We start from the raw sequence: 23214 nt of genomic DNA on the forward strand, positions 1-23214 counted from the left end.
GATTTAAAGAAATCTTTTTCTCCTTTCTCTTAAGCTGACTATGACTTATAGCAATTTGGTAAAATTATACGTTTTTAAGCAGAATTGAAACATTTATTTTTTTCTCCCTACCTGGTCCCACCAGAATTTGAAAACTCTTGAGGTGTGAGTATTCTTTCTTTCATGGCAAGATGGTTGTTTGCATAAGTTCAGTAAGAATCTGCTCTCCTTATAGCAGGACATAATAGGAAACATTGGTTATATTACCAACACTTTGGCTGGAATGTCATATTTGAGAGAAACATATATAGACTCAGATATGACCAGACAACTTTCAGGAACAAAGATTGGCTTTATGGAATAAAACCACTCAGAAATATTGGCCTTGTACCTTGCTTACATGGTTCGCAGCAAGTTTACCAGGTGAGTAAAGGTTACTTCCCTGGCAGGTGCAAAGAACCTCAGGATATTTGTGGGAACCTCAAGAGAAGAGAGGAATTCACCCAAATCTATAGGTATTTCTGGCAGAGTCTGACGACAAGTCCTTGGCTTGGTTTTCTGGCCTTGAGAGGCCTTAAAGGTCAATCTGAGATTCCTTATGAAAAGCTCCAGCAAAGCATGTTTAAAAGAGTCTATATGATCAATTTCTATTCTTGCTCTCCTTATGTAAATAATTGGGCCAAATTTGTTGAAACTATACGTTTTGTAAACAGATAAGTCTCAATTTGGCTATCTTTGGTAAAAATGAGGGTGAGTTTAGAGAGAAAAATAGTGTTTCAACAAAAACTATAGTACACATTCATGGATATTAGGTTCTAGTTCTGTTCATTGTCTTTGAGGTTTTTGTTTTCTATCTGCAAACTAGACTGGATCCTGAATTCTTGTAGTCTCCTGAAATATCTGGCTACAATCTCCAAACTGACATTTTCAATTTTTTCCATCACTTTTCATTTGGAATCACTGAGAATTGAAACCACCCTTTTTCCTGAAGCCCTGCAAACTGAAGCTGGATAACTTGACACAAACTTAAGAGAGAGTCGTGACTATTACTGCATAAGCCACTCAGAAAGATACCTGAACACCCAATGACATCATCGGAGACTTTCAAACTGTAAAAGATATTTCAACCCTGACATCTAGAAATCTTCTTGACTGGCTGATCCCCAGGCTCAGGAACTGGTTTCTAATTTGCTCCAACCATTAACTTCATTTTTCTTTCTGTTTCTCTAGAAATTCTTCTTACTAAATGCCTGGGTACCAGCTTAAACAATATAGGCCTAACTTTGGCAGCCCAGCTGCAAAAACGATCTGACTAAGAGACTGGTTCAGTGAGATGAAACAATCTATGCCCCTCATCAGCAGGCAGAAGCTAGAGCAGTCGTCACTCTAGTTCCCTCAAGATTGAGGAATGAACAATGAACAGGGGGAATTTGTAACTGTGGGCCCTTTAGGACCAGTTCAACTGACCTCATCTTATCAACAGAGTGTTTAGGCATGGTTTTTCAGGAACTGAGACCCCTTGTCCAGTTCAGGCCAGTTGACACCACGAACTCCTCAACAGGGCCTACACAAATGCCCAACAAGTGAACTTTGTGATGTGAAGGGGCTGAAAACTCCACCTTCAGATGTGCTTACACCACTGTTTTGTGAACACGGGTCCTGTGAAGAGCTCTGAAGCTTGACTATGCATGCACAGATCATCAAGTACCTCACTTCCCCTTGCCTCCAATCATCTATCTCCAATGTTGGACCACCCTAGCTTTCATCCAATATATTTTGTCTTTAGCCCTAGATCGAGGAAGACAGATCTGTCTCCAGTCTCTTTCCAGATGGATCTTCCAAATAAAGCTACCTTTCTACACCCAAAAGCTGATGCTGTAGTAATTGGCTCTTTATGCATGTCAGGAGGTGGGCCCTTGCTCAGTAACAGTGGAGCACCATACCCTCACCCAAGCAGGGAGGGCCATACATGCCTAAAATTGGAAAGGCAGTAGCTCACTTCCTACCAACTTATGATGGAGAGGAGTAGAGAGCTGCCCCCTCAGGAGACTAAAGAAAGGACTAGAGACAGGACCCACAACAGCTGTCCCTGGAGGGGCTTCAGGGTGATGTGGAGGACACCATTTCATGTAAGGAGATGGAACGGCCAGAGGAATGGAGCTGGTGAGTGGGGCAGGGACAGGAGCCAGTGTCACTGCTCTGGGCGTCTTCCTCACCGTCCACATTTGTCACAGCTCTGAATGGTAAGTAGGAAAGAGGAGAGGCCCTGGGAGGGCAAAGGAGAGGCTGCCCCTCAGACACCAGAGGCTCAAATGGCCCCAGACCCACCCTACCAGGCTAAAAAGACAGACAAGGGCACAAATTCGCTTTCAGTTGTAACCTTTCTATGCAGGAAGCTGACTGCAGTCCTGAAGGAGCCTGTCCCTCAAGGTGGGAGGCAGCAGCAGCCTGACAGAGGCTGGTCCTGCCGAAACCAGCCTGTCCCTGCTTCCTGGGTGACTGCCAGCACCCTCCTGCAAGGGCTTCCCGAAGGCTGGGGGAGGAAGGAGGCCAGGAGGAAGGAAGGAACCCAGGAAACTCTCAGGGGACCAAGGCAACATGCAAATCCTAACCAGACACCTAACCCTCCTAAGGGATAAGGTCATGGTTTCTGGGAAGGAATTGGGGACATTTTTCTCAGTGAGCACAAATCCCTTCAACCGTAAATTGCTGAGAGGCCATGTGTCAGAGACATCTGTCAACCTTCATGCCTGCTGCGTCACTCTTGTGAATCCTTAAAGGGATAGGAACCCTGGCGTTAGGGTCATGAAGGAGTTTGAGGCCATTCCAGATGGGAACAAACAGGAAGTTCGGGAAAGAGCAGAGAAAACAGGCGCTTGGGGGGGACACTCACTCACCTGGGCATTGCAGGGGCCAGAACGAGAAACCCTTTGAAGGGTCCCACAGGGTGGAGATCCACTGCCTCCAATCTCTGGACTAAGATCTTGCTCAGGACATCCTGACACTGAGATCCCCTCCCACCCCTGGGGAGGGGCAGCAGGGCCAGGTCATAGGACAGCACCTGTGAGCACTGTGCACACTGGAAAGGAGGCTATGCCCCTGGGTGGCGACCTGCAGAGTCTCAGCTGGGACCACTCTCAAGAGTCAGGGTGTCCTCCACCTGCCTACTCCCTCTTTTTCATCCCATATGGGTCTTCAGAGGAAGCCGTGGCATAGCTAAAGAAAGGGAGCATGGAAAGGGTAGGGAATGAGAATTAATTCTGCAAGTCTGTACCCAGCCCTCCAGGTATGCAGCCCGATTACCTGGAGTGGGTCCCAGAAATGCAGAAACGCACCCCTATCTTCAGGTGCTGAGCATCTGTCACTTGGAGGGGACATAATTTGTGGCAGTGGGGGGCAGAGTGTGGCTCACTGACACTGTACTCCTCAGAAAAGACCATGACGGCAAAGGAAAAAAGGAGTGAGGGCAGCTTCCTTGGGACAACCCCGAGGACTGTCATGGTGTGGGGCCAGGCCCTGCACAGTTCCATCAGACTGGACCTGCCTCCCTCCCCATGGAAAGAAGCCTAGAAGGAGGAGGATGAGGCTCTGCTGAGGGTCTAGATTGAGGACTCGGGCTGGTTTGTTTTGGACTTCTTTTCAAAGCCATTGGTGCTCCGCCACGTCTAAGTTCACACCCTCGAGTCCCACTTCACACTTGGGGCCATGGCACCCATCTCGGTGTAGCCCTGCCCGCTCATGGAGCCCAGGGTGGAGGGCCAGGGGTTTGTAACCTCACAGTTCTCTGACACTCCAGAGATGATTCCTGGGGAAGAGTCCACACCTCTTAAACACATACCCTCAAGGCTATAAAGTGAATCATCTTTTATTTTATTTCAGTTTGTTTGGTGTTAAGGGATGTGTGTGTGTACAATCTTATGAAAATCTGGAGACTTGAGATCAAGCATGACACTCTTGCTTTCGGTTGGCCTGGGGGACATGGACTGACCTTGAGTGGACACCAGAACTTTGGAGGACTTGCAGATCCTTGAGGATCCTCCCCGTCGTCGTTGTGTCCTCAGCAGTCTCTTGTCCGACACCAAGTGTTCACTACAGGTTTGAGAATGAAGGGCCCTGCCACCTGGGAGCTCACTTTTGTTTTCATGAAGAATGCTGACATGGTTCTACAACTTCAGGGACCCGGGAGGACTCCATATCGTCAATGTTACTCTAAAGGAGAAAAACTAAGACACCTGGCAAGGTCCCTGCCAACTCCAATCTGTGCTCAGCCCAGGAAGCTGTATCACTTTCTGCAAATGCCTCCCCTGTGGAGTCCCTTCTCAGAACATCATCGGAACAGTGGAGACAGAGAGAGGCCGGGCCTCAGGAAGTACATGTTCGTTAGGGGAATTTCTACCCAGCGCACAGTAGGGGCTCAACAAACGTTGGCAGAAAAGGAAAGACTTGGGTTCAGAAGGGACTCTTCCTCTCCCCCTCTGGAGAGCGTGGGGAGGGGATCCGGGCTGAGGAACCTGGTGATGGCAGGGGATGGAGGGTGGTGACTCTAAAGGAGAGGACAGAGAGGGAGACATGGAGACAGGGTGCTGGTGAGGAGAGAGGCTTGGTGTCCCCAGGGAAGGGTCTGCCAGTGCCTGAGCCACCTCTCCTTCTTTGTCCATCCTCGTGTCTAATCCTCTGACTCTATGATACTTGATAAATCTGGAAAGGGAAACTTCAGCCCCTTAGCTGTGTGGAAGGGAGGGAGTCACCTAACTTCTCTGTCCAATGCCTCCTCAGCTCATCCCACTCATCCCTTGACCTCTGTGAAATCACCTCACTCTTTCTCTCACAGACGCACACCCCACCGCTCCCCAAGGTCACGCTTCCAATCACTGGGCCAAGGTAAACTTTTCAACTTTTATTTAAAGAAAAGATAAGGAATGAAAATCCATGCTTTCCAGACAAATCAAAAGTTGATTTCTGTGTCCTCTGACAGGAACCCTATTGAGCACACCACCTTCCAGCGAGGTCTGCTGACTTGAACCTGAGGCTGAGGGGTCAGGCTGTTGGTCACCCTCCACACCTCCACCTCTGTCCACAGATGTCTTCAGTGGAGAAGAGACCTCACCTTCTTCAGGCCTTTCCATCCTGTGGGAGCGGAAGACATGCCAGGGCCAAGGCACAACTGACGAGGAGGACAGAGTCAGTGCAGGCTCAGGTGAGGCTGAGTGTCCCCCAGCTGCTCACAATCTCTGTAAAGTGTGGATCCTGAGGGTGGCAGAAGAGCCCTGAGGCTCAGAGCCTTGAGAGGCCTCTTAAGGATCAGATGATGACGTGTGCGATGGGTCCTGGTTCCTCAGCTGTACAATTTGATTCTTTCCTCCCAATATCCCCAGAGCCCTGAGTAATGTCCCAGGAGAAGACTGAAGAGGAGGGAGAAAGGGAGGTGAGATGGATGTCCCTGGTGACATGAGAGCCCCTCTGTCCACTTTATTTCCCTCCCCCGATGCATGCCTCCCTCACGCTGTACCCAACTCCACCATACCATGCACCCCAGGCTGGGGCTACAGGCCCTTGGCAGGTCTTGGGAAGTTCCAGTTGTTTATGGCATCCGCTAGGAAGGAGGGCATGTAGCTCACGGGGAGGTAGAAGAGCTTGGCATCCCAGCCAGCTGAGTATCAGGTGCGGGGGTGGCAGGCAGTCAGGGCATGTTCCATGCAGTCTGTCACCAAGGACAGATTCTTACACCAACTTGGCTCCAACCTTACAGTTGACTTCATGACTGTCAAGAAGACACCATCCAAATATGTTCTCACTTCCCCATTGTCCTACTTTCAGATCAGCTCTAGAGAAAAGTTTCTGAAAGCTCCTAAGGCCTCCAAAATACTGCCCCACATGGAATCCATACATGTCGTTGAAGTGTGTCCCAACTCTTACCCCAGGAACACTCTCTACACAGCTCCTTCTGACTCTATTCCCAGTATTAACAGTCACGTGCTGCATTATGATGTTCTGGGTGAATGACGGACCAATACAACAGTGGGCCAAGATTAATATCACACAGCCAACGTAAGTATTGAGCTATACTATCTAAGTTTGTGTAAGTATACTCTGATGTTCACACAATAAGAAATTAGAAAATAGCCTAACAACAGTTTTCTCAGAACACATCCCTTCATTAAGCAACTTATGACTATAATCTCACTGCATAAACTGGAGGTCTCTACAAACACTGAAAATCTAGGCAGCTGAAAACCAGCTGCTCTAATGCCAGATTGCCATGAGTCCACGGGTGTTTCCCCCTCCTGTTTCAGAGCCCTCCTCAACATAATTAGGGGTTCAGATGACCCATGGGTCACCAGGTCTATCAAGCCATTCCTTAGGTTACCTGTTGACCACACTGGACAATGGGAAGAAGCTCAATGTCCCACTGTGTGGCTGAGTCAGAACTGGGAGCATGGACCTGAGATCTAAGAAGGTGCTAAGGATGGACCCAGGGTTCCAGACAAAGGTGTGCTTCTTCCCCCACAGTCCACAGCCCACTCACGAGATGCCGGGAACTTCTCCCCATAGATCTCCTTGACCTCTGGGCTGGCATGATCCCATGCCTCCTGGATGCCCTGAGCTATCCTCCCATTCCTTGTCAGGCCAGTCTTGAAGTAACCAGGTTCAATAACAGCCACCTTCACCCCAAAGTAGGAGAGCTCCCTCCTGGAAGGCAGACAGGAAGAGGGACAAGGACTTAAGAGGCCTTGGGAAACAAAAGACAACAAACAAACAAACAGAAATGATACAACCCAAACACAGGATTGGAGTGACATAGACTCAAAATCTTGGTAAGTTTCAAAGTGCAGCAGTCAGTTGGAGAAAAATTATGATGATGGCCTAGTCTCTGTATAAGCTTTGTACATTTTCCCACATATTTCACAAGCATGTGGTACAAGTTACTCATTAGCTCTACATCCTATCTATTCTCCTACAAAGCACCCTGCAAGTGCTCTCTCCTCCTGTGTCCCCACACATCTAATCCATCTCCAGTGATTGCTCATCTTATTTCCTCCACCCTCCCCAACCCTCTCTCTCCCCTCTGCTGCTCTAGTCAACTGCCTGGCCATCTGTCCCCTAAGGAGCCTCTCTCTGCCTGCAGTACCAGCTCCCCCACTTTCAGAGCCATCCTCTGCCCTGCAGCCAGTGGGTTCTCTAGATGTTGATTTGACAAAGTAACTACCCTGATGAAATCCCTTCCATGGGGTTCCACTGTCAACAGCATGAAGGTCCACAGCCTGTCCAGGACCTTATCTCTTTGCCAGCCCATGCATACGCACCTGCCCAGCATCTCTCCTGCCAGCCACGGACTTGTCCTTTACCCCTGGAGGACACTGCAGCATAAGTACTCAACTGTTACTCACCCTGGGCTTGGCTGTTGTCATTCCCTCATCCAGGAAGCCTTCTCACCTGTATGCCAGGCTACCCAAGTCCAGTTCTTAAATCCTCAGCTCAGTTGCTCTCCAATACCCTCCCTTCATTCCACTGGCTACCACAGCCACTATGGCTAAATTGTTCACAACATCCATGAGAGATGGCCACTACATTTCTGCATCTCTTGTCCTTTTCTCAGCGGTCAGACTTCTTAGGTCAGGGACCAAATATAGTGGTCCTAGGACATATTTATTGTGCACTCACAGCAGTGCCAAGAAGTATCCATTGAATTGACTCAAATTCTCTACCCTCACCTTAAATGCTCCCTTATGCTGAATGTCATATGGGTTACGGACATGGCCTCTGCAGCTACATTATCCTAGTTCCAATTATGCCTCAGATTTTCTGACTGTGGGCCCTCATCTAGCACAAGGATAGGTTGAACAAAACCCCATAGGCCTGGGGCCCATCCCAACACCCAGAACATTGAAAAGTACTTCTTGATGAATGCCTGGCACAAAACAAGAGAGAGAGAGATCTGGAAGGAAGGGCTTGTGAAAAGACTTTCCTGGAAGCACAGAAGCAGGAGGACTGAGGGGGGACCTCTAACCCAGTCCGGTACCTGAGGGAGTCCGAGAAGGCCTCGACACCATACTTGGAGATGCTATAGCCCCCACCAAGCAGAGACACCCGGCCCAGGCAACTGGAGACATTGACCACGCGGCCTCTCACTTTCCTCACTAGGGGCAGTAGGCTCAAGGTCACCTCAATCAAGCCCAGCAGGTTCACGTCGAGGATCTTCATGAAGTCCTGCTTGGTCAGCCACTCGTTGGGTGCTGAGGGCATGAGGACACCAGCGTTGTTCACCAGGCCCCACAGTCCTAGACACACAGGGGAAAGAAAGCAACACTGCATTGTGCCCGTGAGTGTGGACACAGCTTTGGTTCCAATTCACCTTCCAATCGAGCAAGGATTTATGAGAGAGAGTCCGTGGGGAGTGGCTAGGACACATAACAACACACTGCCAGTGGGTTTGGGAGAGGGGAGACCATTTAAGCTCACGGAGGACAGAAAGTGTGACTGCCTTCTGATTTATTCTTCAGGACACAACCACTGGCTGTTGGACAACAGGCCATCACCCTAAATTTCATGAAGGCATGAACTGATGTTGAGGAATCTCATATGTCCTTGGTCTGGAAGACGGAGAGTAATGCTTTGGGTTTTCACATATCAATGCTATCCTGCAGACCTTACAAATGTTCACCTACATTTTCAGGTTTCCTGGACAGCGTCTTTTGTGAGCACTCAACAACTATCTGTGGGAGAAGGAGAGACACGCAGAGAGAGAATGAGGTAGGGAGGGGAGAGAGGAAGAAAAAGATAAAGGATAATCAACAAAAAGAAGAAAAGACAGCTAATATCTGGGTAGATGTTAGTTGGGGAAACCAGACCTCAAACCCCAGGTTTCGGGAAAGGTGAGAACAGTCATGGGGTGATCTCAGGGACTGGCCTTGAAACACCTGCAGCAATAGTGAGCAACGTTCCTGTAGGATCTGGGGGGTCAATTCCAAGGGGCATCAATTCAGGGGGAGGTAAGGCTGTCTCACCACCAACCTCCACGCAGAGGCTTCACCCCCTGGACCAGAAATCAGACACCCAGCCCACAGCACTGGAGACGTGGATCAGGTGGCGTCTAGGAGGCCTCTAGGCTAGGAGGTAGAGGTCCTCCTACCCGCACAGAAGGCCACCCTCACATCTCCCTGCTCCGTTCACCCAGCCTTGTGGAAACCTCTCTGCAGGACTCAAAGACATGATTCCGAGGACAGAAACTAAAGAGCTACCCAGCAACAACCCTCAGGGCAGCAGGAGCAGACATTCGGGGGAGTTGGGGCCGCGGGGGGCACAGGACGAACCCAGAGAGTTGAGTCCCTCTCCTGCTCAGAAACAGGCTGCCCTTCCAGGACACGCATTCTCCCAGCAGAGATGTTACTTCTAAGAATCGGGTCAATATGCACGGTTACATAGAGAGATTTGGGAAAGAAGTTCACCAAGACATGACGTATGTTGAACATGATGAATAAAATGTCGGGAAAAAGTTCATATCATACATGAGGAATGGCATTAGTAAGCAATGCTATTCAAAAAGATAAAATATTCTCAATTCTTCAAAATTAAGTTTGGGGTGTTTTTTTGGGGGGAGGGGGAAGATTAGCCCTGAGCTAACTACTGCCAATCCTCCTCTTTTTGCTGAGGAAGACTGGCCCTGAGCTAACATCCATGCCCATCTTCCTCTACTTTATATGTGGGACTCCTACCACAGCATGGCTTTTGCCAAGCGGTGCCATGTCCCCAACAGGGATCTGAACCAGCAAACCGCAGGCCACCGAGAGGCAGAACGTGCGAACTTAACCAGTGTGCCACCGGGCCAGCCCCACAAAATTCAGTTTTTCAAGAAATTTCCATTTATGCTATAGTATGCTCATCTTCTTTCAATGAAAAGAATCCGATACAACTTCATGACAATTTAAGACCGTCTATGTCAAAAGGTTCCCAGGACTTGTCTCTGGTGGTGGATTGTGGGTGAGTTTCATTTTGATCTCGTACTTGTCCGTGTTTTTCACAATTATCATGATTTACATTTATACTTAGAAGAAAGAAATTAATGTTCTCTTACTCCCCCATAATAAGAGGCAATTTTAGTTTAAGAAGGAGAGACAGAGAGAAAGAGAGAGACAGAGAGAGAGAAAGTGACCCCAGACTAGATTTTTTGAGCTTCCTCTGCAAATTCTGAAAGCTCAGTGTCGTCACCTGAAATGGGTGACAGTGACTCCCTGGGGGAGGATTATGGGTCCCCAGCAAGAACATGGTACAGTGCTGACAACAGGAGCCCGGCTCCAGCACTGCCCCAGCCGCCCACACAAACCTCGGGGTCAGTGCCCCATCTCCACTCGGCCACCAGAAAGTGGGCTCTGATCTCCCCTGGGGCGCTGAGAAACAGGAAATGCAGAACTTCTGCTGAGAGAGGAGGGGGCACCTCAGACAGGGAATCTGGAAGGACAAATTCTATCAGAGCAGCTCTCCCCAAACCTCCAGAGCTCCGAGGATGGGAGGAGGGGGCAGAGAAAAAGCTTGGCTGGTGAGCTGCCTGAGGGAAAGAAAGGGAGTATGACCTCGAGTCCTGGAAAACACCTAGGGATCTTTCCCAGCAGCAGACAAGAAGTCTCCCTCCACAGACAGAAGAGAAACAGACCCGACAAATCTGGGTGGTACCTCTGTCCCCTGTGCCCTCCTTCACCCACTGGGTGGCTGCAGCGATGCTCTCTGTCTTGGTCACATCCAGGATCACCGTCTCCAGCCTGTCTGACGTCCGGTCCCTCAGCTGCTCAGCCCCCTTCTCCGTCTGACACGCGGCCAGCACCCTCAAGCCTCGCAGGTCCAGCTGCCTGGCCAGCTGATTCCCGAAGCCCGAGTCACAGCCCGTGATGAAGACGTACTTGTCTTGGAGGTTGCTCACCACCTGCCTCTCCCGGTACCAGCGCAGGAGGTAGTACAGGCCCACGAGGACTGCCAGGTACAGCCACATGGCTTTGCAGGGGACAGACAGAGACAGGCTGTGATCAGAAGAGTAGGCCTTCTCTATCAGGAGGCTGTGCTGGCAGTCTGGCCTCCAGGCTCTCTGACATGAAGTTTCCAATTGCCCTTCTGATCACTGTCCTTCTGGAACATTCTATTCTCTCCATACCTATCTGCCCTTTGGACTACTTTTGCAAGCGCTGACGATGTGACCTTTGAAAATCCCAAATCCTGCCCAGAAAGAAAGCATCACTGTCCACTCCACTGCCCCAGGCCCCTCACTCCCTCTGCTCTCTGCGTCCAGGTGCCACACACTGAGCGGCACAGGCCACTCTGTTCTAGGTTCAGGGCTCAGAACTCTTTCTCCTCGTCTGCCAACACGCTGGGCTCGATCTTCCCGACCTCAGGAAGGTTCTTCGTGGGAAGACGCACTGGGTTCAACACACTTACATTCAGCACCCTCTCAGGGCCTGGGTTTCCTCAGAGGGCTCGGCACACAGCACCCTCTCCTCAGAAATCTGAGTCACTGTCAGCCTCTCTAGGGTTAGAAGGAGAAGGAAAGGACTTGAAGGACTAGGTCTCCTCCTGATACAGTAATTCTCTCTGCAGAAAGGCGTTCAGGAGAGCAAAGGGGGTGTGTGAGGTCAGAGGCAAAGAAAGGGGAGAAGAGGCAGTGGGGGTGGACACGTGCAGCTGTGCGGCTTCTCCGAGACGCTGGGAGGGCTGAATCGAGGCAGTGACATAAGTGGGTCTAACAGTCAGCTCTCATTTATTCAGTGAAGTGGTCCTGTCCCCAGGTGCCCCTGGGTCCCTGGTTACATTGCCCTCTGACCGTGTCCCTCCCACCAGGAAGCCCATCCAGAGCCCAGACTACTCAGACACAGACTCCAAAAGCAAAAAAGACTGACTCGAACACGGACCAATGCACACAGTGCCCCAAACCTCATCCACCAGGCAGGGATGTGAACCCCAATAATTGGACCCGTATTAGTTCCATTGGCCTCAGAGGATGATGGAGAGGAGGAGGGAGCTGCCCCCTCAGGAGACTAAAGAAAGAACTAGAAATGGGATTCACAACAGCTGTCCCTGGAGGGGCTTCGTGCTGAGGTGGAGGACACCATTTCATAAAGGGGGTGGCACAGCATGGGGAACGGAGTTGGTGAGTGGGGCCGGGACGGGAGCCAGTGTCACTGCTCTGGGCGTCTCCCTCACCGTCCACATTTGTCACAGCTCTGACTGGTAAGTAGGAAAAAGGAGAGGCCCTGGGAGGGCAAAGGAGAGGCTGCCCCTCAGAAACCAGAGGTTCATTTGGCCCCGGACCCACCCAAGCAGGCAAGAAAGACAGACAAGGGGGCAGATTCGCCTTCAGATGTAACCTTTCTATGCAGGGATCCACCTGTGGGCCTGAAGGAGCCTGTCCCTCAAGGTGGCAGGCAGCAGCAGCCTGACAGAGGCTGGTCCTGCCAAAACCAGCCTGTCCCTGCTTCCTGGGTGACTGCCACCACCCTCTGACAGGGCTTCCCGAAGCCTGGGGGAGGAAGCAGGCCCGGAGGAAGGAATGAGCCCTGGAAACTCTCAGGGGGCCAAGGCAACACGCAAATCCTAACCAGATACCAAACCCTGCGAAGGGGTAAGGTCATGGTTTCTGGGAAGGAACCATGGGAAGGAAGACTTTTTGTCAGTGACCAGAAATTCCTTCAACCATAAGTTCCCAAGAGGCCATGCAGCAGAGGCAGCCGTCAGCCCTCTTGCCTCCTGCGTCACTCTTGTGAATCCTGAAGGTGATAGGACCCTTGGCGGTAGGATCATGAAAGAGTTTGAGGCCATTCCAGGTGGGAACAATCAGGAAGTTCGGGAGAGAGCAGAGAGAGAACTGGAACCTGGTCAGATGCTCACTCGCCCGGGAGTTGCAGGGGCCATAAAGAGAAATCCTTCGCAGGCGCCCCCAGGATGGAGACCCACTGCCACCCATCTCTGCACTGAGATCCTCCTCAGGAGTTCTCGACGCTAAAATCGCCTCCCGCGTCCTGGGGCCGGGCAGCGGGGCCCGGACACAAGACAGCACCTGTGAGCCAGATGCGTGCTGGAACGGAGTCGTGCGCCACCTGGTGGCGCCCTGCAGAGTCTCACCTGACCGCAGTCAAATGTCAGGGCATCCTTCACCAACCCATTCCCTTCTTCAGCCAGTGAGGGTCTTCAGAAGAGGGACTGGCGTAGGTAGAGGAAAAAGGGAGCTTGGAAAGGGCAGGGAATGAGACCTAACTGTGCAAACTTCTTTACAGCCATACAGGTATTCCGCCCCCACCACCTGGAGCGCGGGTCTGAAAATGTAGACACATCCCCGCCTTCCCGTGCTGAAGATCTGAAAATTGAAGGGCGCCAGAGGCACAGGTGGGAAGTCACTGACTCTGTGCTCCTCAAAAAAGGCCCGGAGAGCAAAGGGAAGAAGAAATGAGGGCAGCTTCCTTGGGGCACCCCCATTAACTCTGATGGTATGGGTGCCAGGCCCTGCACAGCTCAGTCAGACTGGACCTGTCTCCCTCCCCAGGGAAAGAAGCCGAGAAGGAGGAGGATGGGGCTCTGTGAAGGGAAAAGGGTGAGGACTTGGACTTCTTTGCTTTGGACTTCTTTTCAAGGCCATGGTTTTTCCAGCCTGTCTAAGATGGCACCCTTGACTCCCACTCCAAGTTTGGGGCCATGGAACCAATGATAGTGCAGAACTGCTCACCACGTGGAGCCCAGTATGGAGGGCCAGGGCTTTGTAACCTCACAGTTCTCTGACACTCTGGAGAAGACTCCTGGGGGTGAGTCCAAACCTCCTGAACACATGCCCTCGAGATTATAAAGTGAATCAGCCATCCTTTACTTGATTTCAGTTTGTTGGAGTGTCTGGCTGTGTGTGTATAAATAGTATTGTGAAAACCTGGAGACTTCAGATCCAGCATGATGCCCTTGCTTTGCATTGGGGTGGGGCACATGGACTGACCTTGAGTGGACTGACAGCAGAGCTTTGAAGGACTTGCAGATCCTTGAGGATCCACTCAATCATCTCTGTGTCTTCAGCAGTCCCTTGTCTGACACCAAGCACTCAATATACCTTTCAGAATGTAGGGCCGTGCAATATCCTACCCCACGTGGTGTTTTCATGAAGAATGCTGACATCGTTCTACATCAGGTTCCAGAAAGGCCCAATGTCCTCAACTTTAAACTACGAGAGGGAAACGAAGACACCAGAAGGGACCTGCCAACGCCAATTTGTACTCAGCACAGAAATCTCTATCACTTTCTGCAAATGCCTTCTCTGTGGAGTCCATTCTCAGAACATCAGCAGAACAGTGGAGGCGGAGAGAGGCGGGCCCTCGGGAAGCACTGGGTAATTAGGGGAATTGTGCCCAGCACACAGTAGGTTCTCAACAAAGCTTGGTAGAAAGTGAGAGACTGCGGTCCAGAAGGGAGGGGATCTGGGCGGAGGAATCTGGGGATGGCAGAGGGTGCAGGGCGAGGACTTTAAAGGAGGGCACAGAGAGAGAGAGTTTGCTGGTGAAGGGAGAGGCTGGATGTCCCCAAGGATGGGTCTGGGCCCTACCAGTCACTTAGCCACCTCTCCTTTTTTGTCCATCCTGGTGTCTAATCCTGTGATCCCACATTACCTGATAAATCCTTGGAGGAAAACATCAGCCACTAGTTGTGTGGAAGGGAGGGAGTGACCTAACTTCTCTGTCCAATGCCTCCTCAGCTCATCCCACTCATCCCTTGACCTTGTGAAATCTCCTCACTCTTCCTCTCGCAGACACACACCCCACCACTCCCCAAGGTCATGCCTCCAATCACTGGGCCAGGGTAAACTTTTCAAGTTTTATTTTGAGGCAAAAATAAGGAATGGAAATCCATGCTTTCAAGACAAATCAAAAGTTGATTTCTGTGTCCTCTGACAGGAACCCTATTGAGCACACCACCTTCCAGCGAGGTCTGCTGACTTGGACCTGAAGCTGAGGGGTCAGGCTGTTGGTCACCCTCCACACCTCCACCGCTGTCCATAGATGTCTTCAGTGGAGAGGGGCCTTTCCATCCTGTGGGAGAGGAGACTGGCCAGGGCCAAGGCACAACTGAGGAGGACAGAGGCAGAGCAGGCTCAGCTGGGGCTGAGTGCAGCTGCTCACACCCTCCCAAAAGTGTGGATTCCTCGGGTGGCAGAAGGGCCATGAGACTCCAAGCCTTGAGAGGTCACTTAAGGCTCAGGGCATGGATGTGTGCCAAGAGGCCCTGTTGCTCAGCCGCAAAACTTGGTTCTCTCCTCCAAATATCCCCAGAGTGCTGCGTAATGTCCCAGAAGTGAGGGGAGGTGAGATTGTTTTCCCTGGTGACATGAGAACCCCTCTCTCCACTCTATTTCCCTCCCTCTGATGCATCCCTCCCTCCCACAGTACCCTACTCCACCCTACCGTGCACCCCAGGCTTGGCTACAGGCCCTTGGCGGGCTTTGGGTAGCTCCAGTAGAAGATGGCGTCCACCAGGATAGAGGGCATGTAGCTCATGGGGAGGTAGATGAGCTTGGTATCCCAGCCAGGTGAGTATCGGGTGCGGGGGTGGCAGGAAGTCAGGGCATGTTCCATGCAGTCTGTGACCAAGGACACATTCTCCCAGTAGCTTGGCTTGAAAATTTCAGATGATTTAATAACTGTCAAGAACGAGACACCATCCAAATATATCCTCACTCCCCATTGTCCCACTTTCCGATCAACTTAAGAGAAAAGTTTCTAAAAGCTCATGGGCCCCCCAAAATCATGCTTCACATGGAATCCATGGATGTCATTGGAGTGTGTCCCAATTCTTACCCCAGGAACACTGTCCACACTAAGCCCGCTCTGACTCTATTCCTGCAAATACAGTGATGCACTGCAAAAAGATGTTCTGTTCAAACCACGAACCACATTTACAACAGTACCATAAGATTAGTACCGTACTGCCTATGTGCGTAGCAGGCTATATACCCTCTTTGTTTGTGTGAGTACACGCTACAATACTCACACAACAACAAAATGAGCTAATGACACACTTCTCTGCAACTGTCCTGCTGTCAAGGAACTCGTGGCTGTGTGTGCACCGCATAAGCTGGAAGTCTCTACAAACATTGGAAAAATAGGCACCTGGAAACCAAAAGCTCTAATGCCAGCTTTCCATGGGTCCAGGGGTGTCTTCCCTCTCTAGCTTAAGTTTCCTCCTCATTATGAGGGGTTCAGATGAGACAATAGTCTCCAACTCTCGCAAGTCTGGATCCTTTCCTTAAGTTACCAGTTAATCACTCGAGACCACGGCTGGAAGGAAATGTTCCCACGTTGTGGGTGAGTCAGGCCTGGAGCAGGGACCCAAGACCTGAGGAGGCACTAACGATGCATCCAGGCTTCCAGACAATGGTTTGCTTCTCTCCCCATGGTCCACAGCTCACTCACGGGATGCCAGGATCTTCTCCCCGTAGATCTCCTTGGTCTCTGGACGGGCCCGCTCCCAGGCCTCCTGGTAGCCCTGAGAAAAATTCTCATGCCTGGTCATGTTGGTCTTGAAGTAACCAGGCTCGATAATAGCCACCTTCACCCCAAAGTAGGAGAGCTCCCTCCTGCAAGGCAGACAGGAAGAGGGGCAAGGACTTCAGAGGTCTTGGGAGACAAAACACGGCAAACAAAAAGCAAACAGAATGATGCAACCTCAACACGGGATTGGGGCGACACATCTCAAAAGCTTAGAAAGTTTCAAAGTGCAACAGCCAGGGGGAGAAAACTTATGACAATGGCATAGTCTCTGAATAAGGTTTGTACATTTTTCCACGTATTTCACAAGCATGTGGTGCAGGTTACTCATCAGCCCTGACTCCTACCTATTCTACTACAAGGCACCCGATAAGTGCTCTCTCCTCTTGTGTGCCCTCACACCCAATCCATCTCCAGACTTTGCCCATCTTACTTCCTCCACCCTCCTCAACTCTCTCTCCTCTCTGCTGCTCTAGTCAACTGCCTGGCCATCTGTCCCCTACGGAGCCTCTCTCTGCCTGCAGTCCCAGCTCCCCCACATTCAAAGCCATCCTCTGCCCTGCAGCCAATGGGTTCTCTAGATGCTGATTTCACAAAGTAGCTCCCCTGATGAAATCCCTTCCATGGGGTTCCACTGCCAACAGCATGAAGTCCACAGCCTGTCCAGGGCCCATGTGCCTCCACGAGCCCACCTGCCTAGCACCTCTCCTGCCAGTCCAGGCCTTGTCCTTCACATCTGGAGAACTCTGCAGCATAGGCGCTCAACCATTACAAACCCTGGGCTTGGCTGACGTCATTCCCTCGTCCAGGAAGACTTCCCACCCTATTTCTCAGGTTTCCAGGTTACCAAGTTCAGTTCTTCATCCTCAGCTCAGAGCCCTATCCAGTACCCTCCCTTCACTCCTCTGGCATCACGGCCACCGTGGCTGACTTGGTTCCAAGCTCTGTGAGAGATGGCCACAACATTTCTATATCTCTTGTCCCTGTCTCAGCTGTCAGATGTTTCAGGTCAGGGATTAAATCTTGTCCTCGGGCACATTTATTGTGTACTCACAAAATCGCCACGAAGTATCTCTTGAATAAACTCAAACACTCTACCCCTGTGCAAGGACTCCCCGAAGCTCAGTGCCACAGGGGTTATGGACATGGCCTCTGCAGCCATACTATGGAAGTGCCAATTGTGCCGCAGACACTTTCCAATTGTGGGCCCTCATCTAGGTAGAAATAGTTTGAATAAAACTCTAAAGACTGGGATCCTCTCCCACACCCGGGACACAAAAAAAGTGCTTCCCAATGAAGGCCTTGCACAAAGCAAGAGAGAGGGATCTGGAAGAAAGAGACTGAAAAGGTGTTGCTGGAAGCACAGAAGCAGGAGGACTGAGGGAGGGCCTCTAACCCAGTCCAGTACCTGAGGGAGTCCGAGAAGGCCTCGACGCCATACTTGGAGATGCAGTAGCCCCCACCACAAATGGCCAACCGGCCCGCGGCACTGGAGACGTTGACCACGCGGCCTCTCGCCTTCCTCACTAGGGGCAGCAGGCTCAGAGTCACCTCAATCAACCCCAGCAGGTTCACGTCGATGATCTTCACGAAGTCCTGTTTGGTCAGCCACTCATTGGGTGCCGACGGCATGAAGACACCAGCGTTATTCACCAGGCCCCACAGTCCTGGGTACAATGGGGGAAAGAGAGCAACACTGCATTGTGCCCGTGAGTGTGGACACAGCTGTGGTTGCAATGCACCTTCCAGTCACGTGAGGACATTCAAAGAGAGGTTGCATGGGGAGGGAGGAAAACAGATAACAACACACTGCCGGTGGGTTTAGGGGAGGGCAGACCCTGTAAGCTCATGGAGGACAGAAAATATGACTTCCTCCAGATTTAGTCTTCATGGCCCAGCCACTGCTTGGTTGATAACGGGCAATCACCCCACATTTGATGAAGGCACGAACTGATGTTGAGGAATCTCGTGCGTCCATAGTCCGGAACACTCACAGTAATGTTTTGGGTTTTCACACATCAATGTTGTCCTGCGGGCATTATAAACGCTCACCTACATTTTCCGAATTCCTAGACAGCGTCTTTAGTGAGTGTGCAACAAATATCTGTGGTGAAGGAGAGACACACAGAGAGAGAATGAGGAAAGGAGACCAAGGAAAAAAGAGAGAAAAGAAAACAGACGAAAAGAAGAAAATATAGCTAATATCTGGGAAGAGGTTGATTGGGTAACGCAGACCTGAAACCCCAGGTCGGGGGAAGGTGAGAACAGGCAGGAGGTGACGTCAGGGATTCGCCTTGAAACACGTGCAGCAGTAGGGAGCAAAGGTCCTATAGGATCTGGGGGATCCTGTAGGATCCTTCGTCTATGAGCGGGAGGCTGTCTCGACCCTCCCGTCACCCTCCCTGCACAGACTTCACCCTCTGCAGCAGAAATGCCCCCTCTCCTCCCACCCACACAGGAGGCCACCCTCACCCCTCCCCCTCGGCCCTAGTTCAGCCAGCCTCGTGGAAACCTCTCTGCAGGACTCAAAGATGTGATTCTGAGCACAGACACTAAAGAGCTACCCACCAACAGCCCTCAGGGCAGCAGGAACTGGGATTCAAGGAGCTGGGGCCGTGGGGGGCACAGGATGGACCCAGACAGTTGAGTCCCTTCCCTGCTCAGAAACAGGCTGCCCTTCCAGGACTCACATTCTCCCAGCACACATGCTGCTTCTAGGAACCCAGTCAATATGCACAGTTACACAGAGAGATTTGGGAAAGTTCACCGAGACACGAGTCACGAATGTGAATAAAACGCAGGAAACAATTTCATATCATACATGAGGTACTGTTCTAAAAAGTAACACTATTCAAAGGGATAGAATATGCTCAATCATTAAATATATGCTTTTAAAGAAATTTTCATTATATTGCAAAATGCTCATCTTCCTTCAACGAACAGAATAGGGTACAAACTCTCTCCTAAGTGTAATACTGTCTATTTCAAAAGGGTCCCAGGACTCATCTCTGCTGGTAGAATGTGGGTGAGTTTCGTTTTGATCCCATGCTTTTCTGCATTTTCCACAATGGTCATGTTTTACATTTATACTTAGATAAAAAAAATTAATGTTCCTCTCTTCCCCCATAATAAGAAAGGCACTAGGGTAGTTTAAAAAGAGAGAGAGAGAGAGAGAGAATGTGAACTTGCGCTGGATTATTAGCCTTCCTTAGCAAGTCCGGAAAGCTCAGTGTGCTCACCTGAAATGGGTGACAGTGACTCCCTGGGGGAGGATTATGGGTCCCCAGCAAGAACATGGTACAGTGCTAAGAACAGGAGCCCGCCTCCAGCGCTGCCCCAGCCACCCACACAAGCCTCGGAGTTGGTGCCCCATCTCCACTCGTCCTCCAGAAAGTGGGTTCTGATCTCCCCCGGGGCGCTCAGCGTCAAGAAATGCAGAACTTCTGCCGAGACAGGAGGGGGCACCTCAGACAGGGAGTCTGGAAGGACAAATTCGCATCAGGGCAGCTCTCCCCAAACCTCCAGATCTCCAAGGACGGGAGGTGGGGGCAGTGGAAAGAGAAGAGGCTCAGCTGGTGAACTGCGTGAGGGAAAGAAAGGGAGTATGACCTCGAGTCCTGGAAAACACCTAGGGAATCTTCCCCAGCAGCAGACAAGAAGTCTCCCTTCACAGACAGAAGAGAAACAGACCCGACAAATCTGGGTGTTACCTCTGTCCCCGACGCGCTCCTTCACCCACTGGGTGGCTGCAGCGATGCTCTCTGTCTTGGTCACATCCAGGATCACTGTCTGCACCCTGTCTGACGTCCAGTCCCTCAGCTGCTCGGCCCCCTTCTCCGTCAGACACGCGGCCAGCACCCTCAAGCCTCGCAGGTCCAGCTGCCTGGCCAACTGGTTCCCGAAGCCCGAGTCACAGCCCGTGATGAAGACGTACTTGTCTTGGAGGTTGCTCACCACCTGCCTCTCCCGGTACCAGCGCAGGAGGTAGTACAGGCCCACGAGGACTGCCAGGTACAGCCACATGGCTTTGCAGGGGACAGACAGAGACAGGCTGTGATCAGAAGAGTCTGGTATCCTCGATCAGGAGGCTGTGCTGGCTGGGTGGCCTCCAGGCTCTCTGACATGAAGTCTCCAAGTGCCCTCCTGATGACTATCTTTCTGGAACATTCTATTCTCTCCCTACCTATCTGCCCTTTGGACTGCTTTTGCAATGCTCACCACGTGCCCTTGAAAATTCCAACTCCTGCCCAGAAAGAAAGCATCACTGTCCGCCCCACTGCCCCAGGCCTCTCATTCCATCTGCTCTCTGCGTCCAGGTGCCACACACTGAGCGGCACAGGCCACTCTGTTCTAGGTTCTGGGCTCAGAACTCTTTCTCCTCGTCTGCCAACACGCTGGGCTCGATCTTCCCGACCTCAGGAAGGTTCTTCGTGGGAAGACGCTCTGGATTCAACACACTTACATTCAGCACCCTCTCAGGGCCTGGGTTTCCTCAGAGGGCTCGGCACACAGCACCCTCTCCTCAGAAATCTAAGTCACTGTCAGCCTCTCTAGGGTTAGAAGGAGAAGGAAAGGACTTGAAGGACTAGGTCTCCTCCTGATACAGTAATTCTCTCTGCAGAAAGGCGTTCAGGAGAGCAAAGGGGGTGTGTGAGGTCAGAGGCAAAGAAAGGGGAGAAGAGGCAGTGGGGGTGGACACGTGCAGCTGTGCGGCTTCTCCGAGATGCTGGGAGGGCTGAACGGGGGGACTGACGTAAGTGGGTCTAACAGTTAGTCCTCCTTTATGCAGTGGTGAGGCCCTGTCACTAGAAGACCTCTGGGTCCCCAGTTACATTGCCCTCCCGTCCTGCCCCTCCCCTGCCTGGACACTCATCTGGAACCCAGACCACTCAGACACAGACTCCAAAGGCAGAAAAGACTGACTCGAACACGGACCAACGCACACGGTGACATAAACCTCACCCAGCAGGCAGGGATGTGAACCCCAATAATTGGACCCGTATTAGTTCCATTGGCCTCAGGGGATGATGGAGAGGAGGAGGGAGCTGCCCCCTCAGGAGACTAAAGAAAGGACCAGATACGGGACCCACAACAGCTGTCCCTGGAGAGGCTTCGTGCTGAGGTGGAGGACACCATTTCATAAAAGGGGGTGGCACAGCGTGGCGAAGGGAGTTGGTGAGTGGGGCAGGGACAGGAGCCAGTGTCACTGCTCTGGGCGTCTCCCTCACCGTCCACATTCGTCACAGCTCTGACTGGTAAGTAGGAAAGAGGAGAGGCCCTGGGAGGACGAAGGAAAGGCTGCCCCTCAGAAACCAGAGGCTCAGATGAAACCAGACCCACCCAAGCAGGCAAGAAAGACAGACAAGGCCTCAGATTCGCTTTCAGTTGTAACCTTTCTATGCAGGGAGCTGACTGCAGTCCTGAAGGAGCCTGTCCCTCAAGGTGGGAGGCAGCAGCAGCCTGACAGAGGCTGGTCCTGCCAAAACCAGCCTGTCCCTGCTTCCTGGGTGACTGCACCCTCCGACAAGGGCTTCCCGAAGGCTGGGGGAGGAAGCAGGCCAGGAGGAAGGAAAGGGCCCAGGAAACTCTTAGAGGGCCAAGGCGACGCGCAAATCCTATCGGGACACCAAACCCTCCTAAAGGGTAAGGTCATGGTTTCTGGGAAGGAACTTGGGACATTTTTGTCAGTGAGCACGAATTCCTTCCACCGTAAGTTGCCGGGAGGGCTCGCAGCAGAAACATCTGTCAGCCCTCACGCTTGCTGCGTCGCTCTTGTGAATCCTGAGACGGATAGCAAGCCTGGCGTTAGGGTCATGAAGGAGTTTGAGCCCATTCCAGATGGGAACAATCTGAAAGTTTGGGAGAGAGCAGAGAGGGAACAGGAACCTGGGGTGATGCTCCCTCACCTGGGAGTTGCAGGGGCCAGAACCAATAATCCTTCAGAGGGGCCCGGGTGACGGAGACCCTACACCAGTCTCTGCACTGAGATCCCGCACTGCATATCCAGAGGCTCAAATCCTCTCCCACACCCTGGGTAGCAGCAGCTGGGCCAGGACCCAGGACAGCACCTGTGAGCCCCGTGAGTTATGGAGTTGAAGTGGGTGCCCCCTGGTGGTGCCCTGCAGAGTCTCAGCGGGGACCACTCTCGAGAGTCAGGGCATCCTCCACCCACCCATTGCCCCTTCTCCACCTAAAAACAAGAACGAAGGAGTCAAAATCTTTCTTAGAGCAAAACCTTTGAGATAAGCTTTGCTGACTGCAGCTGTGCACACCCAGCACCATCGCCTCTTGTTTAAAACTAACCACATCTTTCTGTCCCTCCTTAGCATATGAGTGTGCAGTCTTCCCCAGGAAATCAAGGTCCAGAGGTCAAGATTCAGCCTGAGAAGACCAAATGCAGGCTGAAGATGAAAACTAACTGGAAAGTCCATACAGTCAAGGGAAAAGAAACTCAGTCTTCAGGGCCAAAGGCAGGCTGGTGGGAAGGTGCCAACCAGCAAGGCCACAGGTTTCCCCTCCCTCACCTAGAACCCAGATTAAAACCCCTCTCTTTTTCCCTTCAGGGAGGTAAACCTGGGTTTTTACTCTCATCTCCTCGTCTGGCTACCTCTCAATACTAAACCTCTTTCATTGCCATAAGCCTGCCGTTCCACTTATTGGTCTTCATGTGGCTGATAAATGAACCTGAGTTTGTGCTCAGCAACACACCCAGTATGGGTCTTCAGAAAGGGAGGAAGAT

At 51.6% G+C, this 23214-nt stretch overlaps 2 protein-coding genes across 3 annotated transcripts; both read right to left on the reverse strand.

The window, feature by feature from the left end:
- Positions 1-3908: 3908 nt before the first annotated feature.
- Positions 3909-11117, reverse strand: LOC106832985 (retinol dehydrogenase 16-like). 2 transcript variants are annotated; one of them, XR_011496879.1, is made up of 5 exons: positions 10648-11117; positions 8000-8258; positions 6506-6669; positions 5504-5740; positions 3911-5381 (listed from the first exon to the last, which is right to left on the reverse strand). XR_011496879.1 is itself a non-coding variant. In XM_070494265.1 (4 exons), exons 1-4 carry the CDS (start codon positions 10958-10960, stop codon positions 5637-5639), a joined length of 840 nt encoding a protein of 279 aa, XP_070350366.1. In that variant the 5' UTR covers positions 10961-11117; the 3' UTR covers positions 3909-5636. The 2 variants fall into 2 exon arrangements, 1 of the variants encoding a protein (XP_070350366.1); XM_070494265.1 differs by having other exon boundaries at positions 3909-5740.
- Positions 11118-15367: 4250 nt separating this feature from the next.
- Positions 15368-21256, reverse strand: LOC139041574 (retinol dehydrogenase 16-like). Its single transcript, XM_070494533.1, has 4 exons — positions 20186-21256; positions 17884-18142; positions 16401-16564; positions 15368-15628 (listed from the first exon to the last, which is right to left on the reverse strand). The coding sequence occupies exons 1-4, from the start codon at positions 20496-20498 to the stop codon at positions 15411-15413; spliced, it is 954 nt and encodes a 317-aa protein (XP_070350634.1). The 5' UTR covers positions 20499-21256; the 3' UTR covers positions 15368-15410.
- Positions 21257-23214: the final 1958 nt, after the last annotated feature.

Source organism: Equus asinus, chromosome 22 (genome assembly GCF_041296235.1).
Source record: "Equus asinus isolate D_3611 breed Donkey chromosome 22, EquAss-T2T_v2, whole genome shotgun sequence".
In the NCBI taxonomy this organism is placed as follows: domain Eukaryota; kingdom Metazoa; phylum Chordata; class Mammalia; order Perissodactyla; family Equidae; genus Equus; species Equus asinus.